This window comes from Panthera onca, chromosome B3, assembly GCF_046562875.1.
Source record: "Panthera onca isolate mPanOnc1 chromosome B3, mPanOnc1 haplotype 2, whole genome shotgun sequence".
NCBI classification, from domain to species: Eukaryota; Metazoa; Chordata; class Mammalia; order Carnivora; family Felidae; genus Panthera; species Panthera onca.
The window spans coordinates 68,401,630-68,423,873 of record NC_138344.1 but is presented as its reverse complement, the minus strand read 5'-3'; the positions used below and the strand labels follow the sequence as shown (position 1 = coordinate 68,423,873).

Sequence of the window (22,244 nt, the reverse complement as noted above, 5' to 3'; positions counted from 1 at the left end):
AGGGACTCGAGTGGTGCTAACCTACACAGTGGTATCCTTGAGGCTGGGATTCATTTCTGTTTTGATGGCTTTCTTTCTACCTTTGATCTGAAATAGACCCTTTTTAATGCCAGAAGAATCACATGGAATTTGGCTCACCACACTTAGGAAAACGCCCCGGGTTTCTGTGTGCTCCTGGCAACCTCATGATCTTTGTCCCCTGATTGAAGTCACTGAGGCGGTGGTAGAAGTAGATGCCCCAGGCGTAGTTCTGCTTGAAATTGTGAGTCACTTGATCGATTCTGGGGCCCATCAAAAGACATAGTTCATGTCAACTGATTAGGAGTTGAGAAGAACACTTGGAATAGTTGTTTTGATATCTGATGCTACTTTCAAAACTTCTGTCTCTGTAAGTGTTTTTTACAAGGAGTGGATAGAAAGAAATTCTTCCACAATAATACTAAGGTTTGATACAGTTCCAGTAAAAACGTAAAGGCACTTCATAACATTAATGGGCATATGCAACCATTTAAGATCACTGCAGAAAGCATATAGTGCACAGAAAGTTATCTGTAATTCATGTTAAGAGAGCAAATAAGATTCAGAAATTACATATATCATATCATATCCGTATAAAACAAATATAAGAATTAAACAAGAAACACATTGCTATATACTTTTAAGAAAGTAAGGGGGTGGCGTTTGAAACTATAGGTAACTTTGACCTAGCAACCCTACATTTTGGAATTTGGTTTACATAAATAGATGCACTAGTAAACATAGATGCATAAGGGTGTTTACCGTAGCATTGTTTGTGGTGGCAAAAATAGCTGGAAAAATTTGAATGTCCATCAGTAGAGAAATGGGTAAATAAATTCTAGTACATTTCTACTGTATAGTATTATGAGGCTGTTCAAAGTGTTGAACTAGATCTGTATCTATCTAGCAAGTTGCAAGGTAATGTGTAGCATGCTTGCAGTTTTTGTAAAGGCAAGTATCACCCCTCTCCACATATGAGTGAATACATGTTTGGTATGAGCTTGAATATCATGGAGACGGGTGTAGAAAAAGATTGACCAGGCTATTCACATTCTTTATCTGGGGGAAAAGCATGGTGAAGGTGGGGAATGAGGTAAAGGGGAAGGATCCAGAAGCATTGGGGAAGAGAATAAATTCTTTTCTTTTCTTTTAATTTTTTTGTTTTTTAACGTTTATTTATTTTTGAGAGACAGAGAAAGACAGAGCACGAGCCAGGGAGGGCCAGAGAGAGAGGGACACACAGAATCTGAAGCAGGCTCCAGGCTCTCAGCTATCAGCACAGAGCCCAATGTGGGGCTTTAACCCACCAACCATGAGATCATGACCCGAGCTGAAGTCAGGCACTTAACCGACTGAACCACCCAGGCGCCCCATGTAACTTTTCTTTATATATTTTTACATTACATCACTGGTTACAGTAGATGTATCACTTTTATGGCTTTTAAAGAGTGATTGAAATACTTTTAAAATGGTTGTCTTTTATTTATTGAAGTATGGTGGACATATATGTTGTATTAGTTTCAGGTGTACAACATAGTGATTAGAAGTTCTAGACATTACGCAATACTCAGCAGTGTAAGCACAGTTACCGTCTGCTGCCATACAACATTATTATAATATTATTGACTATATTCCTTATGCTGTACTTTTTATCCTCATGATTTACATATTTTATAACTTTAAGTTTGTGCCTCTTAATCCCCTTCCCCTATTTCATCATATACCTTCTCCTTTTACACAGTGATTTAACTACCTTCTAAAGAGGTGGCTCAGTCGGTTAAGCATCTGGCTGTGGCTCAGATAATCTCACGGTTCATGAGTTCGAGCCCTGCATTGGGCTCTCTGCTGTAATCACAGAGCTGGCTTCAGATCCTCTGAAGCCCCTCTCTGCCCCTCTCTCTCTCTCTGCCCCTCCCTCTCTCTCTGCCCCTCCCCTGCTAATGCTCTCTCTCTCTTTCTCTCAAAAATAAATACTAAAAAAATTTTAACTACCTTTTAAAGAGAGAACAAATGCACCTAGCATGATTACATATGTGTGTCGTAGGATTATAACTAAAGTACCCTTTCCCGTATTTTCCCCATATCCTTTAATAGGGCGAGAAGCTCAGCACTGAGATTACTTTGCTGCTCAGGGAAATGCAGTTTGCTAGTGAGCTGGGAAAGCTGTGCCCACAGAGGACTAGTCAGGCAGGGAGGATTAGGACGGGATGGAGCATTATCCAGAAACTAAGAGAAGAAGGAACTTTATAAAGCCTCCTGCTAGAAAAGGTCCTGATAGGGAATAGATACCCCCGGGCCTGAGGTTGCAAGCAAGGGAAGCAGTGGTCACTGGAACCCAGAGAGGGGAGCTTCACAGAGGGGATCACATGGCAGCAGCAGTGGCCTCTGGTAGAGACACCTTGCAGAGAGGAAGTTGTGGGAATGAATATCCTGGCCATTCTCTCCTTTGATCTTCTGCATGGACACCTCTAACTGAATCAGCCAGAAGGCAGAGTGTAAGGGAGCCGATGGATGTGGTCTGCAAGGTCAGCCTTCCAGGGCTAGGAGCAGGTGGAGAAGGGCAGAGAGTGGATCTGGAGGGGCAAAAGGAAGACAAGATGATGCAGATAGGTGAAGACCAAGAAATGCAGGAAGACAGAATGGTATTTTAAATGAGCAACACGGTAATGAAGGCTGTATGGTGGATGTTTTGGTACAAAGCAGCGGTTATCTTGGTAATAAATGATAATTGCACCTTTCATTTCTTTGTCATATGACCTTCATACCTCTAAATTTAAGTACGTTGACTGTTTTATTGTGAAAAATTCAAAAATAGAGGAAGTAAAAGAATTAGAAGATCTTGTGATACAGGTTTCAGTCCATGGATTTAGAAAAACTTATCTGTTTTTTAAAAACGAAGCTCTCATACTTAACAATGATTGATATCACATTGTGTTTGCTTGCTTTTTGTGAAAAGCACAAAAAGAATTTAAAAATATCTGTCTTAATTATTGCAAATTAAGAATAGCTCATTAGCATATGAAATATGAAGTAGATTTTCTACCAATGAACAATTTGTATTTTGAAGTGAATTTCCATGTAAAATAAATGATGGGTGTTTCTCTCATTCAAATCCTGTTTTTCAAAAGACAGGATGTTTCAGAAGCCAGGACCAGGACCAGGACCAAGATTTAATGTTTTAAAATCCTGAGCCAGCTCTATGTATGTGAATTTTTCCCAGATTAATATCCAATTGTGTTTTGAGGATAGCACCTTCTATTGAATTGTTTTTCACCTGTTTCTTTTCTATTCATGGATTTGGAGCACAAGATTTAAGGCCAGGGTGGCAGTCTGCAGTCCCCAGCCACACACATCCATCTAATGTAATTCTAAAGACACGTAGAAATGACAGAATTAGTTCTGTGATTAGAAGTAAGAGCCATGAAAAATCTAAAAGAGAAAACCATTTTTTAGAATAGATACTTTTTTTTTTTTGTCACATAATTCAACCATTCAGCTTTATAGCATTATTGGTTAGGACATTAAAAAAACAACAACAAGCTTTTAAGGTGGTAATTGTATCAAAAGCGTTTTATCAAATTGATAAAGCAAAGTACTGAATTTCAAAGGTGTCTGTTTTGTTTTATTCCTCATGGACTCTTCTGGGAGAGATTCCTTTCTGAAAACAGTAGACACCTCCTGGACCTACTTTCTTCCTCTTGGTAGCTCCATCAGGTAAATGATTGCTACTGCCTACTTTACTTTATCTTCTTTCTGATCACTTACAAGAACAGTGACTCCCATTAGATAGTTCTTAAATACTGATGCAACCATATTACTTAGTAAATTTTTGTGGCCTCTGGGCTGTGATATTAGGCCATACCATCCTCCTAGAGTTTCTCTGTGTGCCCTGGTAGCTCAGCCTCCTGCTGTGGCATGTTCTGGAGTTTCTTCACTCTTAACAGGAGGCTCTTCAAGCTTTTCCCACAGTCATGGATTGTTCCAGTATGTGGACCCAGATGCTTTCTATATGCCCCAGAGCCTTACAGGAAAGAACTGGAAAGTAGGTTAGAATTGGGATTCACACATGTGTAGGATATAGAGGGACTGTGGGGTCCTTAAAGGATATTGAGCAATAGAGAAGAACAACAGACAGTGGAAGGAGAAGAAGCATCATGAGAGAATAAGTCTGGGCCCAAACTGTGTGCATAGACGTTTCCTCCTCTTCCTACAAACGCCCCCATACACCAGGGGGAAGGGGCTCTGGCATGAAGGGGAGGAGTAACTTTGTCATGAGAAGCCCAGCAGTCTTGCAGTGAGTGTGGAGGAGCTGTTCAAGAGAGGCAGGAACTTTCCTGCTGAGCCAGCTTCAATAGTCTGGAAGAGGTTGTTAGAAACCCAAGGGCAGAGAGTGACAGAGCCACAGAGCAGAGGGTGGCAGGAGCGGCCAGGCCCTTGAGCACGGAGACCTTGTGAGACCAGCGGAGGCCATAGCTGATGAGGAAGAGCCTGAGGAAAGACTGGATTTCACACTAAGCAAGTGAGTGGGGGCTTTTGACATTGAGGTTCAGATTTTCGTGACTCACGTGACATAGTTTTATCCACGATGAGGCAGTAAGTTGGATCATCTGGGTTTCATGTATGTTCCCTAAAATGTTATGATACATGTTTTTTGCTTGTTTGTTTTAAATCCAAGTTAAAGTTTTGAGGTTGAATTTTGCACTTGGAGGGAGAACCCAAAAATAATCCTGTGGTTGATTAAAGCTGTTGTTTTCCAAGTTAGCCCAGAGGAATTGCGGAGAGAGTAAATAACATGTACAGCTTGAGCATGAGCATAGTCTCTCTAGGATTCAGACATAGGTCTAGGCATGCCTGGGTAATTAGATGGTTAGAGCTGTCAAGAGGCTTTAGCTTGAGTGCTCAGAGGACGGTCACAGGGCAGGGCTCATCCTAAGGAAAGCAAGATTTGAGGCACATGAGCAAGATACCCGCCTCAGGGGGTGGGGCAACACCAAAAATAGCATAACATAAGTCCTGTAGATTCTCTGCTGACCCAGCCCCCTGGACTCATGCCTGGGTTGTAGGGAGAGAGGGAACTACAAGAAAAAAGCACTGTGAAAATTGAAAGGGAAAGTTTACTAAAATTACCTTAAGATGTTAAAGGCAGGCTCTACACAAAAGAGTGTAACAAACTTGTGGATGAAGGGTCCCTACTCCAGGTGCTGTTGGAGCATGCACAGCATGACAGGGAACAACAACAACAACAAAAAGGCCTCCTCAAGGACAGGAAAGGTGTCACATTCATCATTATTTACCTGGAATCAGGTTCAATAACTGACACATGGAATGGATTCAATGAATGTTTTTGTTGAAAGAAAAAGGAAGAGTGAGTTAGAGCTGGTGAATGATGAGAAAACATGATTTGCAAACTGGTAACAGGGGCAAATTTGTCCCATTTGTCTTATGCTAAACAGAATGGAAATGGTTTCATACCATATTAGGTGATTACTATCATAGTATTTTGGTAGATGATGCTTTATTTTTAAAGCAACATTAAAACTATTAATCTCTGCATAGATTTAGGAATCAGAACATACCCAGAGGATGGGAATGAAATTAAATTTGTGAAACACTTCACAAAGCCAAGTGTTTTTGTGAACAAAAAACCTCTTAATTGGAGTAACTTTACAACATGATTGATTTTACTGGAACAGACCTTTTTTAAATATTAAAATGAGACTTACTTTACTCTCAAAGCCAGTTACTGAAGGATAGTCAAGTGATTCAATTTGAAATGGAAACCAGAGATGGCTTACGGTTTCATGTATTTTGCTGGTCACAGATTAACCATGTTGTGTTATGCGTGAACAAAGACCAGCACATTTTCACCAGGGTACACTTTACCACCCAACATGCTGGTGAGATAGAAGGCTGGGCATGTTCTCATAACTCTTCTAAGCTGTGATTCATGGGGTCCCTAAATGGCCCACTTGCCGGGTGCTTGACACCCACCATTGAAGTTTGCCTTCTGTGCGAAAGAAAGCACTGTTGCTAGAATGGTTGTGTATTATGCCAATATAATTTGAGGCTGCGTGATTGATTTCCAAAAGCTACACACAAAACTAAGTCATATCAGTTTGTCCATAAGGCTCCTGTTATTACCTAGAAGAGCAGAATCCTTAAAGAATGGGTTATGGGGCAGGGTTCTAAGAGTGGAAGCAGAAGTCAAGACCCAGAAAGGAATGAGCAGACATGGCATGAGAAGTTGAGGCCCCCAAACCAGGACAGCAGTATGGTAATATCAGGGACCTCAGTTACATCTGAAAATTCCTTTGCCTTTGTCATACAACTTAACTGAATCGTGGACGTGCCATGCCATCATCTTCACCAGGTTCTGCCCTGCTCACTCAAGGAGAGGGGATCATTGCAGGCATGTCCCCCAGGGAACAAGAATCTAGGAGACTATTTTGGAACTCTGCCTACCACAGTATCCTTCCATTATCTAGAATTGTCTTTTCCTTTTCTGGTCTTGTCTTTTGCTTCTGCTGTCAGAACCCTGTGCCTACAACTTTCCCTAATGTAACACAATCTGTATACACAATGGGCTTTTGATTTCCATTTCTGGATCATATATCGTCCTACACTAGTTAAGAGGGTGTGTGCCAAAGGTGAACATTTTATTGTCAAACCCCAGTTCTGCTACCTACTAGAAGATTGACAACGGCCTCAGTTTCCTCATCAAAAGGGGAGTGATGGTAGTATCCACAGAGTAGATAGTATAATAACTACTTGTGGGATGTTGTAAGGATTAAGTGATATGCTATGCTTAAAGGGCTTGGCACAATGTCTAGCACATAATTCTCCAAAAATGTTCAGATATTATTAGTGTATCCTGTCTCAATGGTTGTATTCATACATGATTTCTCTACATGGGATACCCTAATAAATTGGTAGGTACCCTTCAAAATCCATCTTAACCTTGCGTGTGCAAAATGTCAACATCTGTGTAATGTCGGGAAGCTGAGGTATATAAGGAACTCTATTTGTAACTTCTGTAAATCTAAAATTGTTTCAAAATAAATAGTTTTTTTTTTTAAGTCCTAAGTGTTGTCTCCATTATAAAGCCTTTTGATTCCCCTCATTGTGGAGTGAACACTTTCATTCTACTCTCAGTAAGCTTTACATATGGTGTTTATCACATTGCATCATGATTGTTTGTTTACATGTCTGTCTAGAATATAAAGTGCATGGATGCAGGGACTAACTTTATTCATCTTTCTGTCTCTAATATATAGAGACATGTCTGATATAGCTTACCAGCATATGTTATGTAAATGCTGGCTCAATAACTAATTGTTGAATGAATTTTTATCTTTCATGCACAAGAGATTTATCAATAGCCAAATGATATGTGATTATAGGAACCAGTGGGAGGGTCAGGGTGGTACAGAACAGCGGTTTTCAAAGTGTGGTCCCTGGACAAGCAACATTATTAGCCATACGTGGAGACTTGTTAAAATGCTGTTTCTCAGGCCCCATCCCCCAGATCTATTGAATCAGAAATTCTGGGGGTAGGGGACAAGGTGTCTGTGCTTAACCACTTTCATGGAAACTAAGATTGAAAACATAAACAATTATACTAATGTATAGCTATGTTACATGAATTTAGAATCTTTTAAGTACAAATATTTTATTAGAGCAAAATGACATAGATGAATTATCCTCAAGAAATAATTGAATTTAGGGGCTCCTGGGTGGCTCAGTCGGTTGAACATCTGACTTTGGCTCAGCTCGTGATCTCATGGTCTGTGGGTTCAAGCCCCACATCAGGCTCTGTGCTGACAGCTCAGAGCCTGGAGCCTTTTTCGGGTTCTGTGTCTCCCTCTCTCTCTTCTCCTCCCCCACTTGTGTTCTATCAAAAATAAATAAACATTAAAAATTTTTTTAAAGAAATAATTGAATATCCACTTAGCCATATTTGTGATGATTTTGAATATTACAGAACTTACCAGATATAAGCATCTATGCACCTGTAAACATGTACAAGTTTTTAAATTTTGTTAGCCTTCTGCCAACCAATTATTGTGCATTGCTTTAATACAGGAAAGTAGAGGCTATTCTTGAATATTTTCCTGTTTAACATTTGTTGCTGTGATCACTTTTTTTTTTTTTTTTTACTGTTAATCATATTAACCATTCTGGCATCAACACAGATGTCTTCAAATATCTGTCAAGGCCTGCCAAGTGCCAGCTGCTGCCATGTGGTCCAAGGTGCTACTTCTCCAAATCGTAGTTAAGTGTCCATTAGGCTTTCAGTACGTCGCTTTTATAATCAGTTCCATGTTATCAGCAAATACTGGTGGAGTCATAGGATTTTGACTAAGTAATTAAAATATTACAATCACACATCTGCAGCTTTATTCTAAAAAGCAGTGCTACTATTTTGTTATCCTCTTTCCAATTCTTTAAGAACAAGTGTCTTGGAAAATCATATGCTAATATGTGACTAATCTCACCAAAAGCCTGAGTCAAGAAAGCATTTGCCTCTTTGCCACAGAAGTTGTTATTTGTTAGTCTCTGTGTTATTGGAGAAAAATCACTTCCTATGTCCTTTGGGTAGTATTTTACTTTCAGAGATATGGAGGCTGCCCTTTTAGAACTCACCTGCATTTTGAAACTTCAGTTTTCTTCCTTTTCATGTGAAACAGACCATTCTTTTTTTTTTAATTTTTATTTAATTTATTTTTTTAATTTACATCCAAGTTTGTTAGCATGTAGTACAACAATGATTTCAGGAGTAGATTCCTTAACGCCCCTTACCCACTTAGCCCATCCCCCCTCCCACACCCCTCCAATAACCCTCTGTTTGTTCTCCATACTTAAGAGTCTGTTATGTTTTTGTCCCCCACCCTGCTTTTATATTATTTTTACTTCCCTTCCCTTATGTTCATCTATTTTGTATCTTAAAGTCCTCATATGAGTGAAGTCATATGATATTTGTCTTTCTCTGACTAATTTCGCTTAGCATACTACTATCTAGGTCTATCCACGTAGTTGCAAATGGCAAGATTTCATTCTTTTTGATTGCCAAGTAATACTCCATTGTGTATATTCGGCACATCTTCTATATCCATTATTCATCAGTCGATGGACATTTGGGCTCGCTCCATAGTTTGGTTATTGTTGATAATGCTGCTATAAACATTGGAGTGCATGTACCTTTTTGAATCTATATTTTTGTATCCTTTGGATAAATATCTAGTAGTGTAATTTCTGGGTCATAGGGTAGTTCTATTTTTAATTTTTTGAGGAACCTCCATACTGTTTTCCAGAGTGGCTGCACCAGCTTGCATTCCTACCAACAATGCAAAAAAGATCCTCTTTCTCTGCATCCTTGCCAACATCTGTTGTTGCCTGGGTTGTTAATGTTAGCCATTCTGAGGGGTGTAAGGTGGTATCTCATTGTGGTTTTGATTTGTATTTTCCTTGAGCATTTTTTCATGTGTTGGTTGGCCATCTGGGTGTCCTCTTTGGAAAAGTGTCTATTCATGTCTTTGCGCATTTCTTCACTGGATTATTTGTGTTTTGGGTGTTGAGTTTGATCAGTTCTTTATAGGTTTTGGATACTAATCCTTTATCTGATATGTCATTTGCAAATACCTTCTCCCATTCTGTCTGTTGCCTTTTAGTTTTGCAGATTGTTTCCTTCGCTGTGCAAAAGCTTTTTATTTTGATGGGGTCCCAATAGTTCATTTTTGCTTTTGTTTTCCTTGCCTCTGGAGACCTGTTGAGTAAGAAGTTGCTGCAGCCAAGGTCAGAGAAGTTTTTGCCTGCTTTCTCCTCTAGGATTTTGATGAATCTTACATTAAGTTCTTTCATCTTACATTTAGGTCTTTCATCCATTTTGAGTTAATTTTTGTGTATGGTGAAGAAAGTGGTCCAGGTTCATTCTTCTGCATGTCACTGTCCAGTGAAAACAGACCATTCTTTACACAACTGTTCAGTTAAGCTGGATTGGGGAAGAAGTCCCTGTCTTGAAATCAGGAAACCCAAGTTCATACCCCATTTCTGTCAATTCCTGGCTACAGGTCTCAGAGTAAGAAACCACTTCTCCAACTCTCACACTTAACAGCAGGTTATTAATAACACTCTTTCAGTGATTACAAATGGCAGCCTCAAAAAGAATAATGACTTGTGAGTTATCCTTACTGAGCCCAATAGTCTCTATGCCAAAGAAGACTAAAAGTAGGTGGACATTGTCTGCAGACTACATTCTGAGAAGATGCATTTATGTTCTTATTCCCCAAGGGTACTATTTACGGTCACTTTTTCCAGATGGGGGGAATTGTGAAGGGTCACAACTTTGCCAACTTTGTATTTCACGGCAAATAGTTTTGGCAATAGTGAGACCATGATCAGTTGAAAACAGGGGTAAGAATCAAAAAGGTCTGTAATGGTGTTGGTGACAGCAGTAACAAGGGATAAATTCCAGATCACTGTGGACTCAAAGCTAGATGAATCTGATTGGGTTTTCAGTTGAGGGGAAAAACAAAGCAAAACAAAACAGAGTCAAGGATCATTCGATGTTTCCTGTCCCAGGTGACTAGGAAGAAAACCACTTTATTAAAACATGCTAGGTCTGCAGCTGGGCAAATAGTTAATCAGTGTACTTGTCTTGAAATGTAGAAGGGTATCATGGGCATGTCACAAGACTCATCACTGCCTACTGTCCTCTTTCCTTTCAATATCTTGTTGGCATTCTTTTTTTTTTAATTATTTATTTTTAGAGAGGAAGAATATCCCCAGAAAGCTCTGCTTTGTCAGTGCAGAGCCCAACGTGGGGCTCGAGCCCACAAACTGTGAGATCATTACCTGTCCTGAAACCAAGAGTCAGATGCTTAACTAACTGAGCCACCCAGGTGCCCCTCTTGTTGGTATTCTTAATCAACGTCACAGAAAAACTAGAGTGGAAAGAGGTGTTAGATGACAGAATCAAAGCTTGTTAAATTCTTCCTAGGCTAAATTCTTCCTAGGCTAAATGTAATAAGATTAAAGTCAAGAGGATACTAGAAACATCCTGCATTTAGATTAAAATATCCACCTTACAAGCAAAGGACATAAGAGATTTCTGTTTCAGCTTTAGTTGACAACGTAATGATTCTGAGCCAGTTGGGTCCTGTGGCTGATTCAAAGAAAAAGCTAGGCTATTTTAGTAATAGATATTCATATCAAGGGAGAAAATGTGCTACTGTACTACATATAGTCTGACATATCTGAGGTTTTGGGTATAGTTATTGCTATGTATTTGAGGAGGGCTGTTGACAAATTGGATTATATGTAGGGAGCAGGAAGGAGACCTATCTGGAAATTATATCATAGGAAAGAGAGTCTGAAAGAATAGTGAGCCAAGGGTGCCTGGGTGATGCAGTTGGTTAAGTGTCTGACTTCAGCTCAGGTCACGATATCATGGTTTATGGGTTCGAGCCCCCTGTCAGGCTCTGTACTGACAGTTCAGAGCTTGGGGGCTGCTTCGGATTCTGTCTCCCTCTCCCTCTCTCTGCCCCTTACCTGCTTGTATTCTCTCTCTCTCTCTCTCTCTCTCTCTCTCTTTCTCTCTCTCTCTCAAAAATAAATAAACTTAAAAAAAAAAAAACAGGGAGCCAATAAAATTAGAAAGAGGATACATGGCAGAGGCTGGGTGGTGGATACTGTGTGTGCCACCCAGATCCTCCTATCTGGATCAAGACCCCAGTTTCCTTAGCTGCTGGGAGTGTTTGTTGCTGGCTGACAGCTAACAGGTGATTTCTGCCCAACGGGGCTGCCTTGCCTGAGCTTCCAGCCACTCCTCAGGGACAGCCCCACCCAGTGCCTAGTGTGGGTGTGAGAGTACAAAAGCCCAGTTCTGTTGCCTTGTGCAGGACAACTGTGAAGGGCCATCCCAGCTTTAGGACTCCCTGTGTGATCAGCTGAGGCCTCTGTTGCGGCCGCATCTCCTTCCTGGTCCCACTTCCCTTGCTGTCTCATCAGAATTGTTCTAGAAATCTTTCCCCGCTAAGTCTTCTCCATGGGATTCTCTGCTCGGTCTGTCTTCCAGGGAATCCTACCTGCAACAGCTGACATTACAAAGACTGGGAAAGGATACATTATTCAGTACATGATGTTGGGACAATCGATTATTCATGTGGGAAGAAAAAAATAAAGTTGGAACTATCTCATGTACAAAATGTATTTCACGTGGATTTAGAATTGAAATATGAAAAGCAAAACTTTACCGTTTTTAGTAGAAAATATGTAAGGATTAGGAGAGGGTTTCTTAAAAGCACAAACCGTGAAGAAGATTTGTGAATTTGTCTATATTAAAATAATATAAAATTTAAATTAAGTTACAATCACTTGACTATGACAAATGATATCATTTTTAAAAATAATAGGAAAAGCTAGGAGAAGACATTTGCAACACTTACGACTAACAGGTTTAACATCGAAAATAGATAAAGAATTCGTATAAATTAATAAAGGGAAGGGAAACTGCCCAGGAGAAAAAAAAATAGGCAGAGAAGATAGTCAATTTGCTTAAGAGAAAGTCTGAATGATGAATGTGTATACGAAAGTATGTTAAGCCTCATAAGCAATTAGGAAAATGACAATGAAAATAAGATCCTAGTTCATACACATCAAATTGGGGAAATTATTTTAAATTTGTTTTATAACACCTTCTCTTTTTAAAATTCATTTCCTCTTCCTTCCTTTCTCTGCTTCTGTGCCTTTGCACATGCCACATTTCCATATGGACTACTCATCTGTCAAGACCTAGGGTAAAGTCATCTTCATGCAGCTCTCTTAACCTTCCTGTTCTGAGTTAAGATTTTCCCCCATATATATTCCAGATAGTGCTTTGTGTTTGTTCCATTTAAAAACACTTTGCATTGTTGTAATTTTTTGCTTATGTGTGAGCCTCTGACGCTAACTAGATTATGGGCCCCTGAATGGCAGGAATCACGTTTATCTGTGTGCTCCTGGCATTTATCATAGTGCGTGGCACTTGACTGCTAAATATATGTATTGGATGGATGAATGAACCAGTTCCTTGCCTCAGTGGCTTTTCCAGAAAATCAGACCCCTTCTAGACACAGGCATGAAGAGTCAAATGCTCTACAGTGGTTCTTAGTTTGCTTTTTGATGCATCCTCTAAAATTAGTTCAAGATAAACTAATTGCTCATCACCTGCAGTGGAGCATATGGTTAAATGTGGTCTTTACCCTCAGTTTAATTAAAGAGGATATGCAGAAAGCTGGTTCTTTTTATCATAGGTGGAAAGTTGCATAGGGACAAAATAAGTATTGTTTTCCTTTGTTATTCATTCTTTTTCCTCCAGGCCTATTGCTGCCTACTGGTACTGTCAGGATTTATTTTTAATCCTGAAAAAATGAAATAAGTATACTTTGGCTAGAGAGATAAAATATGTTGACATATTAAAAGAAATACATCTCCCTTAGGAAATCTAACTCTTTGGGAACATACACCCTCAAGGCGTTTGAAAAATTTCTAATCTCTTTTTTAAAAGCCAACAGCAGTGCTACATACTCCAGATGAGAACATATGATTTAGTTGGTATTTGTCAACTCTTACAGTGATTATGAAATATTAAAGCTGGGAGGGATCCTTTGGCCCAGTGCCTTCATGGTACAGGTAATGAAAGTAAGGTTCCATCTAATGTATCATAATAGTTTAGTGATAGAATAATCCAGATCTCCCACCTTCGATTTTGATTCTTTCCTTTTCTCCATATACTGTCCCAACACACACTAATTTGGTGGTAGCAAGAAAATGACTTGGATTTTCAGGGGCTTTGGGTTATAATAGCTACTTAGGTATTTACTTTGAAGTTCTTGAAATTTCCCCCATAAACAATTGCCTGTTGGCCTTTGTACCATTAATAATTAGCTTTCATTAGCACCTAAACTCAAGGGGGTAGAGCAACTCCATTCCAGACCAGTATAATTGTTTGGGCTCATGGTGAATATGGAGTAAGAGGTAAAGATTTATAAAATAGATTAAAAATTTACTTGCTCATTAAGTAAATTATAATAAAGATTCTAAGTGTAATAATCTTATGTGATAATTGAAATAAAATTAGTAGTATCCCTGGGCTTCTATTTTCTCACTGGTGAAATGAATAACTTGGAATAAATCAGAGGACAATAAATCTTTGAGGATCTTTTACTTGTAAATATTTTGATTCTGTGACTGTAATAACAGAGGATTCACCCAGATTTTGCTTGCCTTGCAATGGTAACTAATGCTTGAAGTGTTTTTTAACAAAGAAAGTTTTCTTCATTTTTTTTTTTTTTTTGGAAAAGTTACCTATGACTAAATTGTTGCTTTGTTTTTCTGAGAGGTTCTCAGGAATCTCACTCATTCATCTCCATATATGTGTTTTCTGTCCTTCATTTACTTGGTAAGACTATCATTTTTTGAAACTAAATTATTTAGTTGTTCAAACCATACTGCTTCTCTGTTCTTTAATTTAATTTTTTTTTTTATGTTTTTATTTTATTTTTGAGACAGAGAGAGACAGAGCATGAGTGGGGGAGGGTCAGAAAGAGAGGGAGACACAGAATCCGAAACAGGCTCCAGGCTTTGAGCTGTCAGCACAGAGCCCGACGCGGGGCTCGAACTCATAGGGGGTGAGATCATGACCTGGGCCGAAGTCGGAAGCGCAACCGACTGAGCCACCCAGGCGCCCCACTGCTTCTCTGTTCTTGACCAGATGCATGTAGTGTTGGAAGGAGGCATCATGGAAGAACACAGGTAGTCATTACGTATGTTTGAATCTGAATTCTGCTGCTATGGGCTAATGCAAGTTACACAACCTTTTAGTTTCTGTTTTCTCTGCTCTCCAGTGTGAATCACACAATGCATCTCATAGGGTTCTTATGAAGAGTAAATAAGATGCCAAGCACAGTGTTGGGCACACCGTGTGCAGTCCATGCCATTAGGATGTATCAAATGCAACTGCAAGTGTCACTGAGCCCCCTTGTTCAACTATAGAGCTCAACAGTTCAAACCAGAAACAGACAAGACCCTTTGACTCATACTGTAACTAAAACCCATTGTGCTCATTTCTTATTGCACTTCCTTGAGGCATTGACTAAAATGTTTTGCAATGACTGGATCATTCCAACCCCTAGACCAGAAAAGCCCTGATAGCAATAGAATGCCTAGGAGACCATCCCCAGCATGCGCCCTTCCTCGCCCACGAACATAGGTTGAACACACTGACCCCACCCATGATGGTGTGTTTTCTGTCTGCTCTCTTGCACATACCTCCCTGAACTTCTCCTATACAACTGTAGGTGTCTATCTTGTGAGTGGAAAGGCCCATTGTTAAGGCTTGGGACTGTCACCTTCCCTGGCTGCCCACACCTGAAACAAATCTTTCCCTTTCTCTTTTCCAAACCCTCATCTATTGAGTTATTGACTTTTTTTGTGATTAGGTTGACTGTTTGCTTGGCAACAGCATTGGTACGCCCACTCAGGAGCTATACTCTACCTTTGTCTAGCCCCCTTGGGGTTCCTGGGATGGAGCCATTGGTCTAGCACTCACTCTTCCATTTCCTGAGTTAGCGGCTGTGATAGATCAATTGGTAATACAACTAGTACTAAAAGTTCTCTTTTAGGTGCTGACATATTCTTTTCCCTTTGATCTCATTGAAGCCTTAAGTATTTTGTTGTTCTTGTCCTGTAGTATGTGTTTCAAGAACTTACTTTTTGATCGGATGTTAAAAAGTCGGTCATACTTTGATGTGCTAGTGAAGATAGGAGTGTATGTTCCTGATTCCACTTCAAATTTGCTGCTTCCTTTCCCCACCACTCCTCTCTGTAGAAACAGCATCACAAAAGGTTGCTGGATTTCTATAAAAGTCTTTGGAAAAGACCAATGGGCAGATTTTCTATTGTGAATTTCTTTAGTAGAGGGTTCTTTTTCATGTTTGCATTCCCAGCACCCAACTGGCATAAATAAATCCAGTAATGAACATTTGATAGAGCTCATGGGAGGAAGAAAACCTCATTACAAATTCTCATGATAAAGATTTGGTACTTAAAAGGAACTTTAATCAATCTCATAAGCAGAAAATAATTTTCTGCCCATATTCTTAATGTTTCTGATATAGAGGAATAACAAAAACCATTGAAGGCTGCTTGGGACCAAGCAAGGGATGTTCACGGTATGTGAGCAGTGAATGAAGATTCCGTACCAGACTTGACCTCACCAGACACTGTTCTCATATGCATCCTGGCAATGGGTTTTCGGTTGGCTCTTCATAAAGAGGATCTAGAACTTTCTATCAAAACTCACTGTATTGTTTATCATTGATAATTTGTTGCATATGTTTATGCTTAGGTTAATATGCACTGAATTGCATATAGTTCTTCAATGTTAATCAATTCTTTTATTGTCACCATAAAGTCATAACCTAAAGAATAGCCCGTGCCCTAGGTAATGTTATAACAGATTCAAAGGCCTTACCTAACTGTTGTAAACAAGATTTTGATGCCCAGGACAAGTGAATAAACAGTGGCTCTTACAGAATGCTGCTTTCACAAGGATTATTTCTAACCAGGTGTGTTATGCGTTATACCAGACCCAGTGCTTTTTTTTTAAGTGAGTGTAAGAATATTAAAAACTGCTAATAGCAAAATAATTTTTTCCAGCAGTACTGTTTATTGGTTCAACAAATATCGCTTTGCATTGTTGAAGCATTTCATTCCTGTCTGTGAAAATCCTTATCTAAAATTGAGTTTTTGATCAACGCCCCACTGCTGCCCAGAATTCATTATTACAACTCAAAGCTATTTTTTATTTTTTAAATGTGTATTTATTTTTGAGACAGCATAAACAGGGGAGAGGCAGAAAGAGAGGGACAGAGGTACCCAAGTGGGCCCTGAGCTGACAGCAGCAAGCCCGATATGGGACTTGAACTCACGAGCCATGAGATCATGACCTGAGCTGAAGTTGGATGCTCAACTGACTGAGCCACCCAGGCGCCCCTCAAAGTTGTTTTTCCCCTCAATGGTGAAAATGTTCTCCGTTATGCACAGTTTAAATGATCTCTGCTTACACATTCCAGTGTGTCCTCTCAAGCTCTCCTACTCCTGCATTTCGACAGGAGAGTCTAGATTAGAGGAATCTAGTCACCATAATCCACTGACTGCCAGAACCCAGCTCTTCTCTTCTCCTTTCCCTGGGCATCGATTTCTAGAACAGCCAATAATAAGGTTCATAACACAGAGTGAATGAGACATGGGGAGTTAACATTTGTTATAGCGTCCCCAACGGTGCTAGGCTAATTACATGGAATTTCATTTCACGCCAAGCAGTCTGTGCCTTTCCTACCATCTCGTGCCTGTGTGGGTGCAGGAAAGGAAATGAGATTAGCTGAAGGAGGGCTCTGGAACAGTACAGTCTTTGGCTTCAGCGTATTTATCCTTTGATTTTTTTTTTTTTAATTGTTCAATTAGGTAAGTGCCCTTTTGTGACTGAGAAGGTCATTTTGCCACTTTGCTTAAAGTCTAATCTACCAAAAGGACTTAAATACCATCTATGCTTTTTTAGATTTTTAGGAATTGGAGTTTATTCTCAGCAAGCAGTCTCCTTGCTGTCTCATTCCTGTCACTTTTTTCTATTAGATCCTGTTTAATTCCCAAACAACTTGTTTTGTTTTTCCTTGGTTCATGGGTACCATCCAAACAGCAGCCTGCCCAGCTGGGGTACTGTTTGAAAAGCAGGCGGCTCCTGTTTGGTGAGTGCTAGAGGACATTTCAGCTGGGATCCTAGATGCTGACAGGTGGATTTCAAGACAGCAGTAGCTCCATATACCAGACTTGGTTGTTTGGAAACGAAATCATTTTCCTCATCAGGTTTGTAGGCATTTCCTGGAATAAATGTTAGCTTATGGAGGGTTTTATTATACGTGGGTTGAGTGTGTGAATTGACCACTGTGATCAAAAACTGGGTTCCAGGTATGAGGCTTACTGAGGAATCTGAGGAATTATTTTTATTCTTAGGCAAAAAAGAGGGATCCATGAAGTTCCAGTTGACGAATGTATGCTTTGGTATAAAGGTCATGGATTATTTTTAAATGGTTTAAGAATAGGTAAGGTAGGGGCGCCTGGGTGGCTCAGTCAGTTGAGCATCTGACTTTGGCTCAGGTTATGTTCTCATGGTTAATGGGTTCGAGCCCTGCATTAGGCTCTGTGCTGACAGCTAAGAGCCTGGAGCCTGCTTTGGATTCTGTGTCTCCCTTGCTCTCTGCCCCTCCCTCTGCTCACACTCTGTCCCTCTGTCTCTCAAAAATGAATAAAACCATTAAAATGTTTTTTAATTTAAAAATAGGTGGGGCACCTGGGTGGCTCAGTCGGTTAAGCGGCCGACTTCGGCTCGGGTCATGATCTCGCGGTCCGTGAGTTCAAGCCCCCCGTCAGGCTCTGTGCTGACAGCTCAGAGCCTGGAGCCTGTTTCAGATTCTGTGTCTCCCTCTCTCTGACCCTCCCCCATTCATGCTCTGTCTCTCTCTGTCTCAAAAATAAATAAACGTTAAAAAAAAAATTTTTTTTAAATAAAAATAGGTAATATTTTAAAATGTAGGTTCCAAACATATGAAAACGTATATCCCAGATCTGAGTTTAATATTTAAACCTTGATGTTACCACACAGCCCCATCTATGGGGCTATAGAATATTCTTGCCAAAGAACTGAATCTATAGGTAATCAGACATCCAGGGCTTACTTCCAGTTCACAGGAAATATAGAAACCAGAGGGATAAGTTAAGCAACACCATGAGCAAGCAAACAGATAAGTCTATACATGGAACCATACTATGTTTTTTTAGTTGAAATATAATCCGCAAATAACATTGTGTAAATTTAAGGTATACAGTGTGTTGATGTGATACATTTATATATTGCAGTATGATTTACCACCATAGCATTAGCTAACACCTTCATCACATCATATAATTATCATTTCTTTTTTGTGGCATGAACAATTAAGATCTGGTCTCTTAGCAACTTTGAAGTTTATAAAACATTAAACAAAAGAGACAGATTGGGGGCAAGGGGACAGCAGACTGGTCTGGCAAATATATGAAAGAAACATAAGAGACATAGCAACCAAATGTAATGTATGGACTTTGTTTGAAATGTGATTAAAATAAACCATCTGTAAAAAGGTGTTTTTGTGACAATCAGGAAAATTGAATATGGACTAGATATTTGATCATACTGAGGAATTACTATGAAATTTGTCAGGTATGCATATGGCATCATGAGTATCTAAGTAAATGGTTGTAAATGTGTGGCCTTGACAAGCATCACCAGCATCACCTGGGTATACGTTAGAAATGAAAATTCTCAGCCCCACCCCAAACCTACTGAGTAAGAAGGCCTGGGCGTGGGGCCCAGCAGAACTATGAAAATCATTGACATAAAAACATAACCATGTTTTAAAATACATACATACTGATGGGGTGCCTGGGTGGCTCAGTCGATTGAGCGTCCGACTTCGATTCAGGTCATCATTTCATGGCTCCTGAGTTCTAGCCCCATGTCAGGCTCTGTGCTACAGCCTGCTTCAGATTCTGTGTCTCCGCCTCTCTCTGCCCCTCTGCTGCTCACACTTTCTCTCTCTCTCTCAAAAAATAAATAAATATTAAAAAACAATTAAAAGAGATACATACTAAGGCATATAGGGGTGAAATGATACAAGGTCTGGGAATGCTTTCACAATACTTAAGTTAAAATAAAGAGAAGGATTTGACGAAACAAGTGTGCTGGAATCTGGATAGTTGTTGTTCTGGGCTAATGCACTTGTGTGGCTGCATTGTAGGCTTCTCTCCCTTTTGGAAATTTGGAAATATTCCTTAGAAATTTGGGGGAAACCTTACCAGACACACACACGCATGTACGCGTGTACACACACACACACACACACACACACACACACACACACGCACACAGTAGACATCCTTCTCAGACAAAAGAAACAAGCAAAACTTGGTTTTAAGTTTTATAAAAGCTTTCATCTTGCCCCAGAAAACTGGCTTTTCGTCTTTGCTTTGCCACTAATCACTTTACTGGGCACTCTTGGTAAGTCGATTTCCCAGGAACCTCATCATTCTTACCTGTGAGACAAAAGAGCTTCAGTATGTGATCTCTTGTGAAGGTTCCTCCTAGCATGCTGTTCTTGATACCCTGTGCATTCAGGTGAGGGGTCAGGCTCCTCAGAAGCACTTTTGTCCAGTCTGGAGTGTGATCTGTGGCTGAGTGCTGTCTTGAGAGCATGCTCTCCCCCTCTCTTCCTCTCTCCCTCTTCTTCTCCCTCTCCCTCTTTCCCATTCTCTTTCTGTCTCTGTTTTTTTCTCAGACTTTACATCCATCTCCCATCTCGAGGGACAGCAACATTCTCTGGGATGCCCGAGGCCCAGGCACACCACCCTCTGACAATAGGTAGGGTATGAAATTGCACGAAAAAATATCCAGGAACTTGAAATATGGGGTGACTTTGAGGTTAGGTCAGAGATGGTGAAAGCCCAGAGTAGAGTTTGGGACCTGTTGCTTTTAGCGTTTGCCCTGAGCCTTTTCTCCTGCCTTCACCCCTGCAGTGGCCATCACCTCCTTATAAACAGAGAGACAAAGCTTAGTGGTATAAGTTCTGAGTGAGTTTGGGAGCTCTAATCGAGAGCTCTCATACTTTAAGAATCCCATTGATTCTTTTTTTAAAATTTTTAATGTTTTATATATATTAGAGAGAGAGAGAGAGAGCATGAGCAAGGGAGGGACAGAGAGAGAGACACAGAGTCTGAGGACAGGCTCCAGGCTCTGAGCTAGTTGTCAGCACACAGCCTGACGTGGGGCCCGAACTCACGAACCGTGAGATCATGACAAAGTCGGATGCCCAACCCACTGAGCCACCCAGGTGCCCCAAGAATCCCATTGATTCTTAAGCTGTGTACCAAGTTTAATGGAAAGCAATGGTAGGTATCCTCACTGCTAGGAGGAGTCAGGTTATCTAGTAAGCCACAAAACTGCGGAATTGCTTGGCTAATTCAAGCTTCTGTTTGCTCATGCTGAACATGTAGACAAGAGGAAGACTGTCTCTCCCTGGGGAAGGTCTTGGGGGATACCCCAGGTGGTTCTTGGGGAGGGAATGGCAAAGGAGAAAATGATAGGAGCACAGGAACATGATGTGTGCAATAGGCGACACATGGCATTGGCAAAAGGGAAGGAAAATGAAACAGGAGGAAGCTAGTGGGAATGAGGAACAAGATCTGCAGAGTCCAACAGCCAGGAGTTGGTGATGCGTCTTCAGTCTACTCCTCTTTAGGTTTCCTGATGGAAATCTAACTCCCACAAGTGCAGGCAATCAATGATAGTGTTCCCACTGACACAGCAGTTCCTGGAGGCCTTTCCCCAGTGTTGGCATTTGTTCATTTGCTCTTCTCCTGTTCCTCCATTCCTTTCATTTTTCTGTGTTGACTTTGGCCCTGTCTGCTCCTTAGCAAACAGATTATGTCTATAGACATTGGCAAAAAACAAACAAACAAAAAAAAAAACCAAAAAACCCCCCCAAAACAAAAAACAAACCAAGCAAACAAAACCAATAGCTGCAACAGTAGTTGTTTATTAAGCACTATGTACCAGGCACTGAAGTGAACACTTGATAAATATTATATTTCATTTGAGCGACTGTCTGTACAATAGTCGTTATCCCCATTTTACCAACGAAGAACAGAAAGTCAGAGAGGTGACGTTGCAGGGTCACTCAGCTAGTAAGTGGCAAAACCTAGAGTTAAACCCAGGTGTGACCAACTGCAACTATTGTCCCTCATCTCTGCACCCCATTACTGTACCTTTTTTCATTGGTGAGGAGAATGGAGTGAGAACCTGGAACCAGAGAGGTAGGGCAGTCTGTGAAGCAGGCCACATGGTAGAGAGCTCCTGGGGCTCCCCTAGTTGCCCAAGACCCATAAACACATAGAGAGGTCATTCCCCAGTATAGAGACCCATGCCAGCATTTCACATGGCCATGTCAAAAGGAAATATATTGTTTACTTTTAGTAGGATAATTAATTTATTGATTGGAGTATGAACAAAAATCAGAATCTTCCCTTAGGAATAAACATGGATGCTAGGATACTTGCTTGGTGATATCATTAAACATTGTCCCTTGGGCTCATTAAATGAG

At 40.3% G+C, this 22,244-nt stretch overlaps 1 protein-coding gene across 8 annotated transcripts in view; it reads left to right on the top strand.

Moving 5' to 3' along the window:
- The window catches only part of FMN1 (formin 1), a 425,066-nt gene that overhangs the window by 35,867 nt on the left and 366,955 nt on the right, over positions 1–22,244 (top strand). The window contains exon 4 of one of the 8 annotated variants that reach the window (XM_078448458.2): positions 16,175–16,591. The exons of the other annotated variants lie outside the window; for them this stretch is intronic. Coding sequence (XP_078304584.2) covers positions 16,175–16,245 — 71 coding nt within the window. The 3' untranslated portion in view covers positions 16,246–16,591. Of the gene's footprint in view, positions 1–16,174; positions 16,592–22,244 lie in introns of those variants that run through there. 8 annotated transcript variants of the gene reach the window in all.